General features: G+C 42.2%; 1 protein-coding gene across 1 annotated transcript in view; it reads right to left on the bottom strand.

Moving 5' to 3' along the window:
- nhsb (Nance-Horan syndrome b (congenital cataracts and dental anomalies)) overlaps positions 1-20,457 on the bottom strand; it is a 42,091-nt gene that overhangs the window by 4,679 nt on the left and 16,955 nt on the right. The window contains exons 2-11 of the mRNA XM_063880725.1: positions 6,738-6,890; positions 6,503-6,642; positions 6,093-6,140; positions 5,833-5,877; positions 5,662-5,706; positions 5,365-5,427; positions 4,985-5,177; positions 4,622-4,753; positions 3,958-4,110; positions 117-3,275 (exon numbers count right to left, since the gene is read on the bottom strand). Of these exons, the coding sequence (XP_063736795.1) occupies positions 117-3,275; positions 3,958-4,110; positions 4,622-4,753; positions 4,985-5,177; positions 5,365-5,427; positions 5,662-5,706; positions 5,833-5,877; positions 6,093-6,140; positions 6,503-6,642; positions 6,738-6,890 (4,131 nt within the window). The remainder of the gene's footprint in view (positions 1-116; positions 3,276-3,957; positions 4,111-4,621; positions 4,754-4,984; positions 5,178-5,364; positions 5,428-5,661; positions 5,707-5,832; positions 5,878-6,092; positions 6,141-6,502; positions 6,643-6,737; positions 6,891-20,457) is intronic.

Here is a 20,457-nt window from a genome sequence, read left to right as displayed (position 1 = left end):
ACTGCGCAATTGACCAGCTATTGTAGCAGCTGTTGGCTCTTTGCAACGTAAATAAACAGTGGCATGTTTTTATCTTTGCACTACAGTAATAATTCTGACAGACAAATTTAGCTCACCTTTACTGAAGTAATCCTCAGTGTCAGGAGTGGTGGAGTCATCTTTGCTCTCTTGTGGCTGCAGCTGATGGGCACTTCTGGTAGCACCTGATGTCAGTTCCTCATCTTCTTCCTGCTCTTCAAATCTTCCTCTTCTTGCATCGCTGATTAGGTAAGGATGCGATGTCTCCATTGAGGTACCAGGCACTTTGACTGGACTGGCCCAGGGCCCTGAGTCTGAGTGGGAAACCCCAGCAAATTCATATGCTGGGGGTGGAAGGTGGACCGATCGCATTCCTCCTCTGGAACATGCAGCTCTCAGCGGCTCTTTGACCTGCTCTTCCTCTTCTTCCTCATCGTCTTCATCATCATCATCATCCTGGGAAAATGAGCGCTCGCCCAAAACCCTAAACTCTGGATGTCCATGAGCTGAGTGTGTGAGCCCTCTGAACTCGGTGTGTGAGTGGATATGTGTGTGTAGATCCACTGGTGAAGGGTGTGGAGCACGTGGCACAGGCCTATGCAAAGGTGAGCTGTCCTCTGGATGTTCTGATGATGGGTCCCCCCGGGTTCTGAAGGCGGTCATAGCCCAGAACGTTCCAGGTCCATAGCGGTCCTGTCTGAGTAGCAGGCTCTCATAGGATGGAGGCCCATCAGGGTGGCGACCAGGGAGAGGTGGCTGCAAGTGTTCAGGGGAAGAGGTGTGGTCATGAGCTGGGGGTCTGGGAGGTGGTCTGCGAGGAGGAAGGGGCCTTGTGTTAATAGGAGGGGGAGCCAGGGTAGAAACACTAGGAGGACATTTGGGTCTTGTAGCCGTCTCGGCTCCGCTTGCTGTTTCCTGGTCTGTAGTGGCAGAATGATCTGTTGATTGGCTAATAGAATGCAGCTGTACTGAGCGAAGAGCAGATGGAGTTATCACCAATAGATTAGAGCGTGGAATTGTTAGAGCAGAATTTGAACTGGGCGGTGGGTTGGCATTTGATGCCTCAGGGGCCAACACCTTTGTTCCAGTGGATAAAACATTTGCGACTCTATGTTTACTGTGATGAAGCGTGTGCATGTGGTGTGTTCGGTGAGATAACGTATGTCTGACATAACCACCATGGAGAACATTGAGATCAAGTTGAGAGGGTGGAGGTGGGAAGTCTGGATCTCTCTTATAGCCAGAGGAAATGGAAGCTCCATCTCTGGGGAAGTGCTGCAGGGAAGAGAGAGACGACTTTCTCTCGGGCACTTTGGGCTTTCTTTTGCCAGTTGAGGGAGACAGTGGTCCTGGGAAGAACGCTGCCGAAGATGAGGGCAATGTTGATGTTGGAGTCTCTGATTGGCTGGAGTAGCCACTTGATGGGGAGGCAAGGCCAGCCAGCTTTTCAGGTGACCCAGGTGGGAGAGGTGGACTTATTGCCCTGGTCTCTGAAGCCTGGGCAAGGGTCTGGGTTTGAGTTTCTGTAGAGGAGGAAGAGCTGTCTGGTGACTTCATACAATCCATCACAGTAGTACCTGTGGCTGTGCTTGAGTTAGACATGGATGCGTACTCACCATTGTTAGACTTCAGCTCGTTGTTGTGAAGCCACAGGTCTGCATAGTCAGATTGCACAGCACCTTCATTCTTAAATGAATGTGTATCTGCAGAGCTGAAGGACATGGGCTCTACTATGTCCACAGTTTCACCCAGTCCCCTTCCCCAAGTTCCCAGAGGCTCTGCCACTAGACAGGATGTTTGTAATGGTTCTGGAGCACCTCCAATCTCTAGCTCGAGTTCCAGCTTCATCTCTGTGGAAGACAAGGTAAGCTCTTCACTAACCGCCTTTGGTTGATCCTGATCTGCCTGTGTGTCTGTTCCAACATCCACACCACTAAATGTATCTTTCAGCGAGGTTGTCCGTTTGGGTGGTGGAGGTTTGACTTTTGGTTTCCTCAGTGGACGACAAGTCCTTCCAAGCGTCATTGTCCCTGCTCTGAAGTCTGCTGAGGGATGGGGGTAAACTCCATGGGACAGTGCTGCTGCCACAGTGTTGGATTGACCACAATCAGGCCCTGGGTCTGCATAGTTGTACATGTATCCTCTGTAACTTTGATTACACCCAAAATGCACAGAGGAGGAGTAGAAATTCTCTGTATCAGATGGGTAATCAGAGCCAGAACCCTTTTCTGTGTTGCAAGTCTTAGTGCCACCAAAACAGGGTTGGTCTTGTAGACCTTGTTTAGAGCTGTACTCCTGGGCTAACCCATGGCTAAGATTTTGGGTTTGGTCTGGGTCTTGATCCGGATCAGTTTGGTCTTGATCTTGTGGGTATGTCCACTCCCCCTCACTGGCTGTACTGACCCCTGCATCGTCCATCTGGTCTGTGGCTGAGGATGTGAATGAACTGGACCTGTGGCCCTGGCCCTGGGGTCTGAGGTCTGAGTGGTAAGAGGGATCCAGGGAGAAACCCTCATCAATGGCATTGGGCACAGTGTTGAGTGACAGCTCTGAGTCGCAGTGGGATGAGCCTGTCAGTGGTGGAGAAGAAGGCGGGGGGATAGTTTCAGATGTCTGAGAGGGGCAGGTGGAACTGGAACCACTCCAGTTCCCACTCGATGATTGGTGGTCCTCCTTGTGGTCCACATGGCTGCCTAGCACTCCTGTTGTAGACACAGAGTGAATAGGGCTACTGAAAGTATCTGAACTTGATGAGATCTCGCAGCTGCCCATATCAGCCTTGCGTGGCAAGCGAGAACGGCCCCTCTCCATCCAACTGTGCTCTGGGCTCCCTCCTCCTCCACCCCCTCTGTCTCTCTCCCCAGACCGCTGCAACCGTTTTAGGCTTCCAAGTTGCAGTGGCTCGGGAGCTGCCTGGTCATCGGTGCTCTCTTCTTCATCCTTCATCATCATCATCTTCATTCTTGGACTAGGGCCCGAAGGAATAAAGTCATCTGCTTCGTATGGTGACAAGTCCTCATCTTCGTCATCATCATCATAATTGTCATCATCATCATCATCACTGTCCATCAGACGTCCACCCTCTCGAGGAAGGCTACGAGAGCGCAAGCGTCCACCGTGGCCTGCAGCATTGGTGTATGTGGAATCTGACTGGTCACCCAGGGAAGAAATGTTGCCTGTTGAATGGGAGAGAGAGGCAGGGATTCCCTGATGGCCACGTTGGGCTCTGATGCGCCTCCTGGAGGGAGCAGCTGTACCTAAGGATGGTAAGACAGATGAGGGATTTTTATTTCTTGGAAATATTATTGAATTGGATGTCGGCCACATGCATTAATAGTTTTTGAATTCCAGTGTCATGTAGGGCTGCACAATATAAAAAAAAAAACGGGATATGACAAAATAGAGGAATATTCATCCTAAATTTCAAATGTATAGGCATAAATCTGTTGCTGAATAAAGAAGCTTCAACATAAAAAGTGAATCATGAACATACTGCATAGGTAATCAATATAAATATGGAAACAGTGTTGTAGCCAACCAGCACTGGGAAAGCCTTGCCATTGATAAAGTTAAAAAATGTAGGCCATAGGCTACAGTTCAGTATGACACGGTAACGAGTAACTGAGTTTAATACTGACAAACGTAACTGCTGATTGACACACCATCAGATAATTAAGACCAGACACTAAAAGAAAGTTCCCTTTTTAATGTTTCCCATTTCGACCATTTAGACTGTAGGAGCTGAAACAAGATTAGTCCCGGAAAAGGAGTACTAGGAAAGTTTTCATTTTGTATCAAGTAGAACAAAAGTTGTAGCTTGAAGTGTTTGTGATAGTTTACAGTCAAATATTTTGTAATTTAATTTGTAGGTGGAAATACTTAAACAAACTTCTAGCCCTAGTCAAAAGAACACGTATGGGACCAGAACCAATTACTTACATGCTATAAGGAAATCATCTGTCTGGCAGCCGGAGTCACGAGTGTGATGGAGGTGACCACTGATTAAAAGGTCTTCCTCACAGAGAGAGAGATGGTGCGAGTTGGCATGGACAATCACTGTGCGCTCTCTTGCTACAGGCGATTCATCTGAATCTGAAATCAAACGAATAAACCATGTTAAATGTTAGTCCTACAATTTATGTTAACATTTAACACACAAGCTTTTTTGCTGAGAATTGGGACCTTGCATGATCATGATCAGATTGTGAACACATCCACAGCTAAACAATGTTCTTGAAACCATATTATTTTGATGCAAAAACAAAGATGAACATGACAATTGTCCGTTGCATTATGAAACTGCATGCTTGCGAAATTACAGGTAAAAAGGACAAAGCTGAACCAGGAAGTAGCTTGTACAGTTTGGGTAACAGATTCAAAATAGACTGCCTAGTATTTTAGTTTGCATGTGATTGTTGCTGCTCATTAAACTTGCCCTCATGAACTCATGGCTGTATTAGCAAGGTCACTTCATTCCCAGATCTCAGCAATTCAATTGGAAAAATATTAATGAAACCAATAGCAATTTGCCAAAACTACAAGATTAAGACCAATACAGTATATACTGTAACTCTAAATTTTCCAGGTGTACTCTATAACATACCCATGTCTTGTTGTACTCTTTTGGGTATTCCTGTGATAGTCTTCCTCCTCCTCAGCTTCCTTCTCCTCTGAAGAACCGACTGGGAATGGACTAGAGAGCAACGAGCACTTGCTTCCCTGTCAAACCCAACTCCTGCAATAACAACATAGAAGCCATAAGCCATATAAAAAGCTTAAGTTTAACGTATTCAATTAGAATCCTGGTTTTCATGCAGGCAGTCTGGGTTTGATTCCTGATTTGGGAAAAGTAGCCGTTTGGTCAATTGTTTGCGCTTTTGTCTCAATAACAAAACAAATCCAGATTGATCCTTACTAGGGTCAACCTTGCTCTTTCTTAATTTTCCTATATGCTTTTTTTTCTTACCAGTTACATTAATGGGGATAATGCAGGAGGAGATGGAGTGAGAATCAGTTGCCGACATCTGATCTGATGGCGGGAGATTTTCCTTGGACCAGTTTGTCTGTTTATCCTTGGTCAAGGGCGCATTGGGGGCTGATGCCTTGGCTCTGTGGCCTACTAGGACCTCACCACATTCACCTTCCCCTGTCGAGGTAGCCTGGAAGGAACAGATTGATGGCAGCAACATTTTATACATGGTAGGTGCTGATATAGTGTTACAGCTTTAATACATAATTTACTTAATTGGACATACTAAAAGGATGCAGGGTGCAGGGTCAAGCTATCAAGATCATCAACATTTGATTATAGAGAAAAAGGGATACAAAACATCAAATGCTTGATACCTTTCTATTCCATGGAATGAAGATGCAACCTTCAATAGGGTGAAGTGAGTAAAAGCATGCAAACTATTAACAGAAAAAAGACAAAAGAAAAACAAAGGAACAGAGGACATGACTTAGTAATCCAAAAAATAACAAATTGAAACAGAAGACTTAAAGAATATCAAAAGGTGAAGCATGCAGAGTAAGACAATGTACATTATTGTTCCATTGGTTTCCAAGTTTTTCTTTCTAAGGAAACTGAGTTACTATTTAGTGCAGTAGAAGTCTGATAGTTTACCATTTAAACATCTTTCTTACCTTTCTTTGGATCGTCTGAACATCTGCTTCTCTGCCTGGCCTCTCCTGTGGCAGCAGAAGGACATACACATACGTGCAATTTTAGCTGATGTGTAGGTCAAATTAGTGTTTTAATAATGAAATTAAACTTGTTGTTAATTCTTCTGAATATGTGTCAGAGAATTGGCTTACCTTTCTCTGTATGGTCTGGATCTCTGTTTCTCTCACGGTCCTCTCCTTCAAGGATTCAGAAATAAAAACAGTTACATTCAATGCGATAAAGAAGTTCTGAACATAATATTTTTTTATACAGGAATGTAATGTAGTATTATTTTACATTAAACCCAACACACATAACAGAGACTGTACACATAGCTGCATACAACACACATCTCACAGCAGCCTTCTATATTAGACATTTACAGACATGAACAAACATGTTTCAGTTTTACCTTCCTGGGTTGATAGTCTAACTCTCGCTCCCTCTCTGCTCTCTCTTGCTGCTTGGCGATATCAGAATGAGATACTGTGTCAGTTATTTGCAATGTATATTTAATAGGAATCAAAGGTGTCAAAACATCTTAACATGAAAAATGCAAAAGGTTTATGTTCTACTTAATGTCTTCCTCAATATCCTGTAGCTCTCTGAACATACAAGGCATTCTGAGTATTCAGTGTTCACTTTACAGTGGGTGATACTTGTCTAGGTACACATTTAGAATTTACTGTACTACAAGTGCTACAAGTACAAGTACTGCTTCATAAGAAATGCATCACGTTATTATTTTACTGCCATTTAAAGTAAACCATTTCTGGATAACCATCCCTGATTGGTTGATTGTGTGATATGCGTCATCCTTACCGCTCGTGCCAAGCGACTCCTCTGTTGCCGGCGAATGCTGTGTGGCGAGGGAAATGTGGGCATAGGGGGCGCCACTGAGATAGAGATCGTCACCCTGTTTCTCTCCCGACTCGTGGAGCGGTGGTGCTGTGGTTCTTCGTCTGTGAAACCCAAACACTCATACATTAAAACTGACAATACATTTGTAATCAACCGTCTGTATTGCAGCCGTGCAAAGCGGATCAGCCTGTCTCACCTCGGTGTAGCGCCCTGAGACTGAACTGAGCGCTTCTGTGCAGCTCCTCCAAACATGGTGGTCGGCTACAAGGATGAAACACGTTGTGTTGCTGGTGCCATGGAGCCTGATAGTGAAGCGACAGCTTGCTCTCTATATCCAAGTTCGACACCGCTGAGTAGAGAAAAGAAAATCGATTGGTTTTGTGTTGGTGCTTTTTTTTTAACATTTTGTGATCTTGAATGGATAATTCGAGGTAATGTAAGAACACATGTTTTAATCTTACAGAATCATTGCCATTTGAACAAAGGCCTAGGAGCCGAAAATGAGCTGTGGGCCTGAGCTCCTTCTTCACTCTTTGCACTCTTGCTTGGACCACAGCTAATTTTGAACTATGCCTTGATTTTGATCTCAACTACAAACCTGTAAGAGATTTATGAATGCCCCTTGTGTGTTTTTGACCTTACAGAATTTAAATCTGTCCACAGAAAGACCATCTATGCTCAACATGTCTTCTGGTTTAGGTACTGCTACTATAGGTGTCTCCAGGAACACATTTTGCCATGTTGATACACTCAAAGATGCGCAAGGTCAAAACGATAGTAGCATCACGTTTTTGCCTGGCAAAAAATACTTTTAGGTCTTCAACTATATTTTTCTAGGAGGCCTCTACATGACCGGGCATCGAGTTTGTACAATGAAGCATGTTATATCTTGAGGTCCTGAGTTGATATTGTGCTTAAGTAGTGGATAACCTCAAACAAAAACTGCAATTAATCAAATGAACCCTTTGTATGTCTAAACCATTGAAATATTTGTATGCCTTAAATTAAAATATATTTTAATTCCTAACATTTTATTATAGTAGTTATGGTAAATCATTGCCAAATATGTTATTGATTCTTTAAGTCATGCTTAAGTCAACCCTCATGCCCATACCAACAGCATCAAAGAGATGCCACAGTATGAGAAACTGCAACAAGATGAGATCCAGGCCAGGCTTTACAATGTACCACCTGCAGGTCTTACAACAAAGCAAGTCAAGAAATGCAATACACAAAAGAAAAGAAAATAAGAATACGAATATTAGGAGTGGATACACAAAAAAGTAATTCTACAAGTGTTATGTTAGGCATGTCATAGTCCTATTTGTACCTCCAAACATAACACAATTGCAGAGACACGCCAGCAGGTGGCAGCTAAACACGCCTCACCACTGCAACGCTGCATACAGAACACCACTGTACATTTCTCACAATCCTCCATTTTTATGTCACTACTCGCTACCCTTTTTATTTCTGTCAGAAAACAAGGTAAATACTACTATGATGCATTATGTACACCTGAGAATCACTAACTTTAATTTTTAGTGGATTAAAACCGTTGATCCACAGTGAGGTGGGAGAGAAGACTGTGATTATTCATTTCTCTTATCTGCTCTTGAAGCACCCTTTTATTATCAAATCTATTTCTCTTCTTTTAACTCGGAATTAAAATGCAATTGTGCCCTTGAAGCCACACTGTACATCAGTAGCCAAGCAACCTTTCATAGCTCATCAAGGCTCGTCTTTTCCCGCAATCAAATCAGTGAGCTCACATCAGCAGCACCCGCACGATTTTAAACCACAAGGTTAAAGTAACCCAGAAAGCCAGCTTATTCACACTAGATAAATAATTACACTGCATTCTGCTCTGAAGACTGTCACATACAGGTGAAGATACTGCCTTGTTTATTAGCATGTAAGTCTTAAAATACAAAAATACTGCATTAAAGAAAATCAGTAAGAGAAATGTAAAGGCAAATTGAAATAAATACAAGATGAATCACAGCATTATGGAATTTGTCACTTATGGGCAATGGGGCATTATTTTTGCTTCTGCTAAAAGCTGCAATCCTGGGAATGCTTAGTTAGCTGTAATGAGCTGGTCTGCTCATTAAACTGACATATCTGCATAATCTTTGAAAAACAATAAACGAGTTTGAGTTGTACTGACTGTTTATACAGAAGACAATAGAAGGGCAGTGAAGTTTAATATTACTACAAGGTGCTAACATATTTGATGTGACAGTCAAATGACTGAATGTTTTGCTGTTGCTTTACTGTCAGCCAGCCCACTTGTTACCCTGATTTGTCTTATCATCATCCCTTCCTTCTCTTCATCTTTTATAATATTTTCTTTCTTTCTCTTTTGCTGTTGCTATGTAGAGTCATCTAATCATCATCAAGTTGCAGTGCTATAATGCACGGGTTAAGAAAAACGTTTTTTGCTCCTTTATTCTGTATGTCTTGAAAACATGAAAATATGTATTTTTCAAGAAGTTTTTCTACTAAAAGAACACCTAAACAAATATAAAAAAAATACTCTAAATGGTCTATTGCGTCTAATGGTTTTTAGTAACAATTTGGTTTGAGAAATCTTAAAATCCCATCTACTCCTCCTTCCGCATAGCGAAATACTGTATGCAAACATCATTCAGAAACTACTCTGAAGGCCTTTCTCAGGGAATGAGTCTCATCTTCCCACATCACACTTGTTTAGGTTCCCACTGCACCACACTGGCTTGTATGGAGATGACTCAAATTAAGATTTTTTTTGTGAGCACATTTTAGAATAACAATGTGCAAACAGCCTTCTAGTGATAAACTCTGCACATAATCTTGCTTAAGCATTAAGCAAGCATTTTAGGTAGCAATTTGTAAAGAAATGTGTATCTGTAACGCATCCCTATACTGTCAAAAAATATAGTAGAAGACCTGCATAGCTAACAAAATAACAAAAAGTCTGCAAATGTTCAAAAACATGTAGATTTACAGTTTGTTGCTGGGCTACAGCACAAAGTTAAATAAACAAACTTCCAAAATAATTTACTTTTCTACACGGGGTGTATCGATGCTTCCCTCTCACAGCCTCACCAACCTTCCCTCTGGTGGCAACTCACAAAGCCCTAAAAAAGTCTCAGAAAACATGAAAGTTGCACTACTGTCAGTTATTTAAGATATCTCAGAGGATCCACCATCATTACTAAGTATATTCCAATTAGTGGCATGTAACAAAATCTTTGTATTCAGCATCTTTTAGAGTTGCACCTCTCTTTCCTACCTGCATTTTCCAGACTCACTCTTGCTGTCCTGCACTTCTTCCTCCTCTTCAGCATTTGGTTGTAATGAAGCTTATTCTGAGAGTTACCCATTGCTAGCATCCAGAAGCAGACCCATGTACACACTCACCTAACACCAACTCTGTCTGCCTTGCTCTTTTACCAAACATCTCTCTGCTTCCCTACTGTATGCCTCCATCTCTGCCTACCCTTATACTGAAATCTGCAGGTGCAGTGTCAGCAACTTACAGTGTCATCATCAGGACTTGCATGCCAACAGTAGCAGGAGAGGGGAGGAGGGGAGGTTCAGTAAAAAAATAAAAAGGGGGAAAAGACTATGTAATAAAAAAATGCAGAGCAATACAGAAAAGAGACCAATGCAGCCATTCACAGGGGCCATGCACTCTAAAAACTGTAGTTCAAGGATTAAATAGCTGTAATGCAAACATATACTCCTGTGTGATAGAAATGGAATTTAGGTATTGTGCTGAATAAGGTAACATGAGTGTTTAGCTTCACATGGTTACACCGGCAAGGATTTAGTTCTCCCTATGTCCTTAATAAAACAGAAAGATGTCTAAAGACTGTCGAAACTACATGTTGTGATTCATATTTGGTGGTAGAAAGCAGAATAAAAGACAGACTGCAACAGTTATGAGCTGAGATGGTCAGTCAAAGGGGGATAAGGAAAATAAAGGATTTCCTTATATACCAACAACATATTTTCAATATGTCAGTGTGCCCCCCTTTGAATTAATATCCAGGTTAAAGGGCTGAAGTGAGGCTCCAGAGGTGATGGTGTGCTTCAACCAAATAGTTTGTTGGTGGGACAAAAAGTCATCTAAAGCCGCCTTTCGTTCGAATTGATGAGTGGGAGGTGATCGAACATTTCTATAACTTTTAAAAAGTTTGAACAATATTTTATACACATTATCTCAGACCGTTTTCATGTGGGCAACCAGGAAACTATGAGTGTCCTCCATGAGAGATAGTCTGAAATTGTACACCGTTTGAAAAATATTTATGGCTTGTTCAGGTCCTGTGGAGGCCAAATGTTCACTCCTCCTTCATCCCACATCAGCTCAAGACTGTACATTTCTCCGGCCAGAACAAGGCCAAATGCGCTGACAGCTGCAATCAAACCAATTATGTAAAAAAACACCTACTCCAAGGACCTTTGTGTCCAAGGACTGCCTTTTGCACAAAGGGGGGTTGCATGTGGTTAGGGAACCTGTTAAGGATGTCCCTCTGTTCAAGTTTCAGTGTAAAATATATGTTGGCTCCTATGCTTACAGTTGACTTGGATAGATTGGCAGATGTTATAATCAATAGAAGGAGGGATTAACTGTAAGCAGCAATATTCAAGAAGATAAACACTAAACATGAGCCTTTTTGTTCTGCTGAAACTTGGTTTGATGACAGTGCACTTGTGTTTATGTTGAACAACCTGAAAATAAACAAGCAAAAGGAATTTACTGGCAAAACATTATATAATTCAAATCTCAGCCTCTTATTTGCAACAATGGTGCTTCACATAAACATAAAAACTAACAAAGAGTAGCAAGGGCTGAAGAATAAGAAAGCCCTTATGAGGCGCGTGCCAGGAGAGCCATCTCATCAATTTTAACACTCTAAGATGTTTTAACTGTGTGATTTACAGTTGGTGAGTTATGGGCTTTAATGTAAAAGTATTTTTTATGGCACCATTTGAGACTCATCTGGCTAATGGGTCTAATTTTTATTACATGAGCAGTGAATGAGTTTTATCTGGGAGCCTTGGCTGATGTGGGTTTTAATGGTTTCTGAGATCCACTCACTTTTAGGGAAGAAGAAAAAGAAGGTGGTAGAGAACAAGAACTATAATAAAACAAATACAATAATAGTATGATGTTTACTGCCGACCACATGAAGGCTATTCAAATCTTCAGCCCTCTAGAGCCAACAAACTATACAAAACATCCCAACCAGACATACGGTAGTCATCCATGACATTTGCAAATAGAACACTGATTGTCCTCATGCTCCTGATTTAATATTGCTCTTTCTCTTTCTGGTCTAGCTATATGATGATTGTATCCCTCTCTGGTCCAGATGTTAGTGAATGTAAGTCATTAGTGGAGAATGTATTAGGGTGTATCTGGGTCAGGCAGCACACTCCCTGTGGCAGTAGCTGCAGAATCTTGTCATAGTAGACAGCTGTTATATAAGAAACACTAGCTGGCCAGTTCTGCAGAGGAAAACTCTGCACTGAGTCCGCCTGCAACGCCTCAGCAGTCACACAACGCAGCATCCCATCTCATCAATAGCAGTATTTTTAACGTTTCATATTGATATCAGCTGTAAGATGTTCAAACTGTTGCAACTTTTGCTGTAACATTGCTTTAATTTCCAGGAATACTAGTGTGTTACTTCCTGCTTGCTCAGCATAAAGTAAAATGCAACTGTTGAAAATAGATAGATAGATAGATAGATAGATAGATAGATAAATAAAAATCCACACCAATCAAAGCTTAACATCTTCCTTTTAACATGCAGTTTCCAAACTCCACCACATTGTCTGCATCACCTTCTTAACTCTTCATTGAAACTACAAGCTTTATTATTGTCTCCCATACTTGATCAACAAAATGGCAAACAATAGTGATCAAGGCCCCTCACAGCTTCCCACAGTTTAAATTGCAGATACTGTAGCTTGAGTTAACTATTCGAAGACTATTGGAAGATATTAGAAGATAACCAGGAAGTGTTCTCTATAGAGCTGTAGCCAGTAAATTCTTGCGATTTTCGATACAAAAAGGACAAAACGATAGAAAAAGGCGTAAAAACTATTTAGAAAATGTTGCAGATTAAGTTACTGTCTATACATTTAGCAATTGGTTTACAATTGATTGTCATTCGAGATGTTTACACTGTGAAATGTAATATGTAAGCAATGAATGAAACATTAAATCTTAATTCCTTTTTAATGAATATGTTCCAGATGACTGGAGTACCAATACAAACTATTCTAATATTCAGCCTGATATAGCTGATATCTACAACACCTAGGTATCGGAAAAAGTAATCAAATCTTATCTTACCACCTCATGTCCAGAACAATGTCGTAGTAAGCACATAAACTTTTATAAATAACGATGACATAGAATAGCAGCTTATTGTAAATGCATTGATGGTTGTGATTAAGTTTAGGACCATATAACAGACAGAACGATTCTCCTGTTCATGACAGTGAGCCAGTATGATGCCACAGGGTAACATCAGCACAGTGACACTACAGGACACATCGCTGTCTTAATCGAAAGTCCTTTTACTGTTTAACGATGATGACAGGAACTACACAGGTTTTAAGGAACATACTGATGCTGCAGAGACAGTACCTTTGGATCGCACAGGGACGCAGCCTAGACCGAGACAAGCCAGAGCCATGCTCAGCAGCTGTCTACTCTCTCTTCTTCTCCCCTGATTTGTCTTTCTGGGTCGCTCCTTCCTCTCTCCTGCAGACTGGTTGTCATCTGTCTCTCAATATTCACTACTGCAGACTTTTCTGAAACATTCCTGTGCAAGCCCGACATCCAGACTAGCAACATCTGCAGACACAGACCCTCCCCCACCACCTCCTCGCCCACCCACCTGCTGTCCCTGCTCTCTCCTCCGTTCAGCTGACCCAACACGTCACTGAAAACAAATATTTCTCCTTCGTCTGTGAGTCATGTGGACACAATGGCCTCGCTGAAAGATCCATTGCACTCACAAGGAATGATGCGCCTACACTTCATCACAAACTCAAAACACTTTTCTGTCCTGTCTCTTATGAGTCACCCCCGTCCCCCGGTGTCAGATGGTAGAATCCTGCCTGGGCATGGCCTGTCCTGACCGTAATCTCTTTTTGATGCAGTTATATGTGGAGGGGGGGGGGGGGGGGGGGGGGGGGGGGGGGGGGGGGGGGGGGGGGGGGGGGGGGGGGGGGGGGGGGGGGGGGGGGGGGGGGGGGGGGGGGGGGGGGGGGGCTGCGGCCACAAAGTATTAATGTATTAATCCACCACATGCTGGGAAAATGTATCGCATGTTCATTCCTTCCATTGCTGCCACCAAAGAGTGGTGATCTAAGAGTGTGTGTGTGTGTGTGTGTGTGTGTGTGTGTGTGGTGTGTGTGTGTGTGTGTGTGTGTGTGTGTGTGTGTGTGTGTGTGTGTGTGTGTGTGTGTGAGAGAGTGTGTGTGTGTGAGAGAGAGAGAGAGAGAGAGAGAGAGAGAGAGAGAGAGAGAGAGAGAGAGAGAGAGAGAGAGAGAGAGAGAGAGAGAGAGAGAGAGAGAGAGAGAGAGAGAGAGAGAGAGAGAGAGAGAGAGAGAGAGAGAGAGAGAGAGAGAGAGAGAGAGAGAGAGAGAGAGAGAGAGAGAGAGAGAGAGAGAGAGAGAGAGAGAGAGAGAGAGAACACCTGACTTTGTGTTGCCAAATACTATTATTTAAAATGAACGTTAAACACTGACATTGACATCGGGCAATACTTTGAAAACTGGAATCAAAATATTCTCATTGTCAGTCAGTGTCTAATCAAGGACACTTGGTATTTGTCTACACTGTTAATGAGAAGTAAATGTTCTCGTGTGGTAGCAAGATAAAATCACACACACACACGCATGCACGCACGCACACACACACACACACACACACACACACACACACACACACACACACACACACACACACACACACACACACACACACACACAAACACAAACACAAACAGAGAGAGTGTACGAGCACCCTGCCCGGTAATCTGCTGTAATCTGGAGCTCTGGCAGTTCACTGATTTTGGAGTAGAGCTGGCGGAGCTGGCAGTCTGCTCGAGGAGCTTTCAGCCTCCCGCCGTGGCCGGGGACGACACAGACACACCAAATATATCTGCACACACACATGCATGCAGCACACCACGTGTCTGTATGCAATTCACCGCAGTGGTCAACATCAGCACAAAAGGAGTAGATCGCCGTCATGAATATTAAATGCGCGGACATTCCTCGTCCTCAGTTATTTGCAGCAGTTTTCTAACAGGACTGCTGGGAGGCCTTTAATAGCTTGTTGTCCCTGAGGTTGTTTGTCAATCAGAGTATTGAGTGATCTATGAAGCATCAGGGCTGGATCACAGACCTTTCAACCGCATATGAGCTGCACCGTAGCCTCTTGGATAGTGGTTAGTCCTGCCTGGGGTGCTTAAGCCAAATCACTTAATCAGTATCATCTTTTAAGTCACTTAAAACACACTTTACAGAGTTGTTTTTCTGTAAGAATCTCAATTATTTGTTAGCTTTGTATACACAGACTAGCTATTCCTGCAGTCCTTCTGTTTCTCTCTATTTGTGTGTGTCCTCCTTTCACACTAAATGAATAAATCATACTACCCCCATTCCCTTCTCCCATCGCTCTTTCCCCAGCTGCACACCTGCACTATTGTTCTGCCTCTGTCCTCAATCCCTTTTCTGCCCCCCTGACCTGCACCACATTCATGTTTTAACAAGCGTGTGTGTGTCTGTGCGCACACTTCTATAAGGGTTTGACGTCTTTTTTTGTACCTGTAGCAGAGGTGAGTTACACTGTCTGGCAATACATTCAAAAGTCTTATTTATAGCACCCGCCATGTCACAGAGAGCCCAAAGGGCCAAAGAAAATATCATAAGCATGTTAAATGTTCAAAGGATTATTTCCTAGCTCTCGCTGTTTACTGAATATTAACAGACTCCACTGATCGTGTTCCTGTGCTGCCCCTTAGTGGTACATTATAACCACTACACTGATTCAGAAACACTGCTGTTTGAATGGTTGGTGCAATGTGTGGACTGATAATCACATCATGGATTTGCACGTTGGACATGTGAGCGCTGCCATGTGTTTATCACATTGTTACTATATGTTCAGACTTAAAGAAGGGCTGATCCAAATAAAAAACAGCATAGGTGTGGATACTGTAGGAAAACTGTTTACGGGCTGGAAATACTAGGCTCCCAATGTAGCAACAGATGTAACTGATTTGCTATATTTTTCAAGGTTGAGACAATGAATATCACTTTCATGTCTTGTATCAACATATTTTAAAGTCTATTATCGAGTACATTGTGTCACATCTGTTTCACTTTTGGGCAAAAGTGCCCCTCCTGCCTTCAGTTTCTAGGGTTAGCTTTGATAATTGCCTTCTGGCCCCAGCTCTGTATTTAAAAGAAACAATTTTAACATTATGATCAAAAAGCTTACTAAAAATGAGATGAGACAATTGTTACTCACATATTTTTATGCAAAATACTGTTTACCTGGTTAGCTTAACTAAATATATTTAGCAATACTTAAGCAAATAAGCAAAGTTAAAAGGGGGGAAGTAAATACTACATGTATTGGTTACAAAGCATTTTTATTTTCTATTCCTTTTAGAATTTAAAATCAGTAGCAGTGGTAGTAGTGCTGAATTAAATAAACACTTGGAAATTCAGGCAGCATTTTGTAGCTGTTTGGAAGTGAGGAGTTTAAAACCTATATAATTTGCATTCAATGTAAGGTCCGAAATCATCCTAAAATCTCAAAATTCCCAACTCCCGTTTCTGTCAAAAGAAGCAGCAGGAGATGAATGTTTTATCATCTCATGTTATTGTAGGACTTCCTCTCTTTGTCAAGCTTCTGTATTTCCCCAATCCTCATCAATATTGCAGCATTTTTCCTAAAGATGTAGTAATCAGGGGGGCTATATGTAGAGAATGATAGACTGTACGTAATGTTCTATTCTATTTGTTCGAACATCAATCTTGTGTCTTTTGACTAAAGGCATGTTGCTTTAGAAACATGCAGACAATTTAGAATGATTTTACGTTTATTGTCTGAGTTATGGGTCACATGGAGTTGTTTGGGTTTGAATCCATTACATGTCCCCGATAAGTGAAACGCTGTATTTGTCTGCTTGCATAAGTTACTTCACAAGGATTTTAATGGATAACCCTGACCACTAAACTGCTTTAGGTCACACATTTAGAGTAACTTGTTTTATTAAAGAAATTCTCTCTGGGTTTTCATGGCAGCAAGTGCTTTCTTTAGATTCTGCTTCTTTTTCAAGTTTGATGAAAGGATACTACCCTGAATCACAGTCTTTTTTTTAAATCACCATAATACATTTGTTATGTTATGTTGGATCCTGTGTAGATAGACGCCTATGGGGATGCGTCATCACAGGCGTGTTGGAATTTCTTGCAGAAAATGAATGATGCCAATCTCTGATTGGTGAGGGGTCTACATATCATTTTCATGCCTCTAGCCCAAGTCACGACAAGATTGTTAGCATTTTAACAGACCGAAATGTTCTGAACACGGCATAACACATCATCGGTATTGGTCTTTGCTAGTTATATCCTTAAAGCCATTAAACCTCATAGTCCTCCACTAACTGCAGCACAACTCAACACACAGTAGGGTATATTCAGGTTTAGTTTACAAGAGGCGTTTTGTTTTCAACTCACATCTTAATATCTGATATCATCTCTTCATAGACCAGCAGTGAGAGGGCGGGAAGAAACGTCACCACCATGCCAACATGGCGATAGAAGAGTGTCTGTGTGTGATTTCATATTGTTGTGTGTGTGTGTGTGTGTGTGTGTGTGTGTGTGTGTGTGTGTGTGTGTGTGTGTGTGTGTGTGTGTGTGTGTGTGTGTGTGTGTGTGTGTGTGTGTGTGTGTTTAGTTAATACTTCAGCCATGTTGGTGGAATCGCACGAGACAAGCCATCGCCCATGTTATTTTTAACTGCGTGTCTCCATGGAAACCGGCACATATGCAGGGAGTTGGCGATCTCCTGCTGTGCGTGTGTTGAGGAAGACTCCAACCGCTGGTCATAGGGTGTGTGTGTGTGTGTGTAGATGTAGATGTAGATGCATATTTGGTAAACCTTGTCTTTCATATTAAATGCATTGAATTCTACATACGCTTTTCACAGTTTTTCGCTGTGTCTGTGTGCAGTGGAAATGGGAAGGGAGGGAAAAAGGCTTCTGAGGCAACTGAGGAAACACTGACACTCTGTATCTGACGACAGGAGGCGGTCTTCTGCTACCGCAACCTGAAACAACTGAAGCTATGCAGCAAGTTCATTAAACACATCACCTACCAAATGTCCCTAGGCTTGTCTCCTATAGCAGTTGAGCTGTGACTTTGCTTACATTACATTTTATACGTCTTCTTCCCTTAAGATATACCACCTTAACTGCTAAAACAGCATTTTATTACTGTGGTTACAAAATTATATAGTTTGTAGAAATCACTAAATAATTCCAAAAATATTTGTATCATGTGTGCCTGGCGTCATCAATACTGACTCTTCAGTTCCTATAAATCATGGATCATTGAGGGTACAGTGACACACAAGTTGCTCTGTTGTTGGGCTATGGAGGAGGAGGTTTATGTTGGGTGAGAACACTTTTCTATAGCTTTAAAAACCATCAAGCAGTTATCAACTGAGTGAACGAAGACGTTTCTATGGAAACAACTTAAAGATTAAAGCTGTGAAGAGCGAGAGCCATGCCAGAGTGATTCCCATAATGCCTTGTGCCTGGGGATCTCAGGGAAAGAGAGAGAGAAAGAGAGACAGTTACACAGAGGCAGAAGAGGTGTGTGTGTGTGTGTGTGTGTGTGTGTGTGTGTGTGTGTGTGTGTGTGTGTGTGTGTGTGTGTGTGTGTGTGTGTGTGTGTGTGTGTGTGTGTGTGTGTGTGTGTGTGTCTGTGTCTGTGTGTGTGTGTGTGTGTGTGTGTGTGTGTGTGTGTGTGTGTGTCTGTGTGTGTGTGTGTGTGTGTGTGTGTGTGTGTGTGTGTGTGTGTGCATTTGTCAGCTCTGGAGGTGCCTAGCTGCAAATCCCCACTCTATTGTGACAGCTCACATGACCAAAGACACTAAACTCAGAATCTCCACACACACACACACACACACACACACACACACACACACACACACACACACACACACACACACACACACACACACACACACACACACACACACACACACACACATTTAGGATGTAAGCACTCAGTTAAGACTACATTACACCTACTTGCACATATTCGATAATATCAATACATGCATACTTCAAACCTTTGGCGTATAATAAACCTAAACCTTATCTTATCCAAGTAAGACTAGAGTCATTTACCCACCATGGGTGTGATGAAAGAAAAGGAAATGCAAAATACTTGGCTGTGAATCTCACATGTCTAAGTCTTTTCTTTTGCAAGAGTGTCCCTGGTTAGGGTTAAATGTTCTTTTTTTCATTTGCCTGGTTAGGCATATTGGTTAGATTTTTTTTGGCCAACATGAATTTTCACTTACACTGATACACATTTTACATACATTTTTGTATGATCTTTTTTGCGGTTATCACTGCCCGAGTGCCCGGTACTGTCCATGTCCATCTCTGAAATTAGGAGGAAGTGATCAAGCACTTACAAGCTTTTCTTTTGTTGCCATTGTGGCCTTATAACGGTGCAGCGACTGATCACATATTTGTATTGATTATTGCCAGATAATAGGTTGGCAGCAAGTGAGTTGCTAGATGTAATGAACTAGCCAGATTTAACATCTTACTGGACCCAGGCCCAAGTGGGCAAACCTTATTTTTGAGCCCCACTGAAATGTGCTTTGTTTGCCATTTTGATTCTAAGTGTTGAGTCCCCTGCTCAAAGCTGTTGTTTTTATAATATTCAATATTGGCACAACTTAACTTGTTTCGGCACAATCTGATTGGTGGACACATTGTTCAGGAACATTGGTTGTTGAAACAATTCAATCATACAATACGTTGAACTGCATGGGAGCACTAGTGGAAAATTCACAAAATCGCCAAAGTAATTCAGATTCATCCTCTGGAGAGCATTGATGTCTGTAAAACATTTCAGCTGTCATTGTGGACAAAAGAGGTGAACTGACCAATCGTCTGACATTGCCATCACCAGAGACATCTCAAAACAACTCTCAGCTTTTTGTCCCTAAATGGGTAGAGAGAAAAATGTTAGCGTGTAAAAAATAGTTGTCCTCTAAATGTGAGATACTCACATGCACACACACACCTTCAAGAGCAATACTGTCTCTAATTGGATCCTTTGATTTACTCTCCATCTATTTTCTCTCTTTATCCAATCATCTATTTGCATCTTTACTTCTTCTTGAATTAGTGTATGTGCCGCCTCTCTCTCTCTCTCTCTCTCTCTCTCTCTCTCTCTCTCTCTCCCCCCTCCCCCTCCCCCTGGGTGATGCCAGTGCTGTTGTCAGGCTGGAGCTGAGAGCAGCCAATCGCAGAGCTGTGTGCTGCGGAGCTCTGGGGTGATGTTAGGCAGTTTCATGCTCATACGATGAGCTTTGCCAAATGTAGGTCATGCTTCCCCTCTCTCTCTCTCTCTCTCTCTCTCTCTCTCTCTCTCTCTCTCTCTCTCTCTCTCTCTCTCTCTCTCTCTCTCTCTCTCTCTCTCTCACTTTTGCAGACACATACACATATTGTAAACCTCTTCACCCCTTCACACACAGAAATACACAGAAAACAGATAAGAATATGTGTTGTATTCATATAGCTTCATACACACATAGCTGCAGAATCACAAAGATGTACTCATATAAACACAGATGAACA

The sequence above is a fragment of the Eleginops maclovinus genome, chromosome 4, assembly GCF_036324505.1.
Source record: "Eleginops maclovinus isolate JMC-PN-2008 ecotype Puerto Natales chromosome 4, JC_Emac_rtc_rv5, whole genome shotgun sequence".
Classification (NCBI taxonomy): Eukaryota; Metazoa; Chordata; class Actinopteri; order Perciformes; family Eleginopidae; genus Eleginops; species Eleginops maclovinus.
This window is presented reverse-complemented; position numbering and strand designations above follow the sequence as displayed.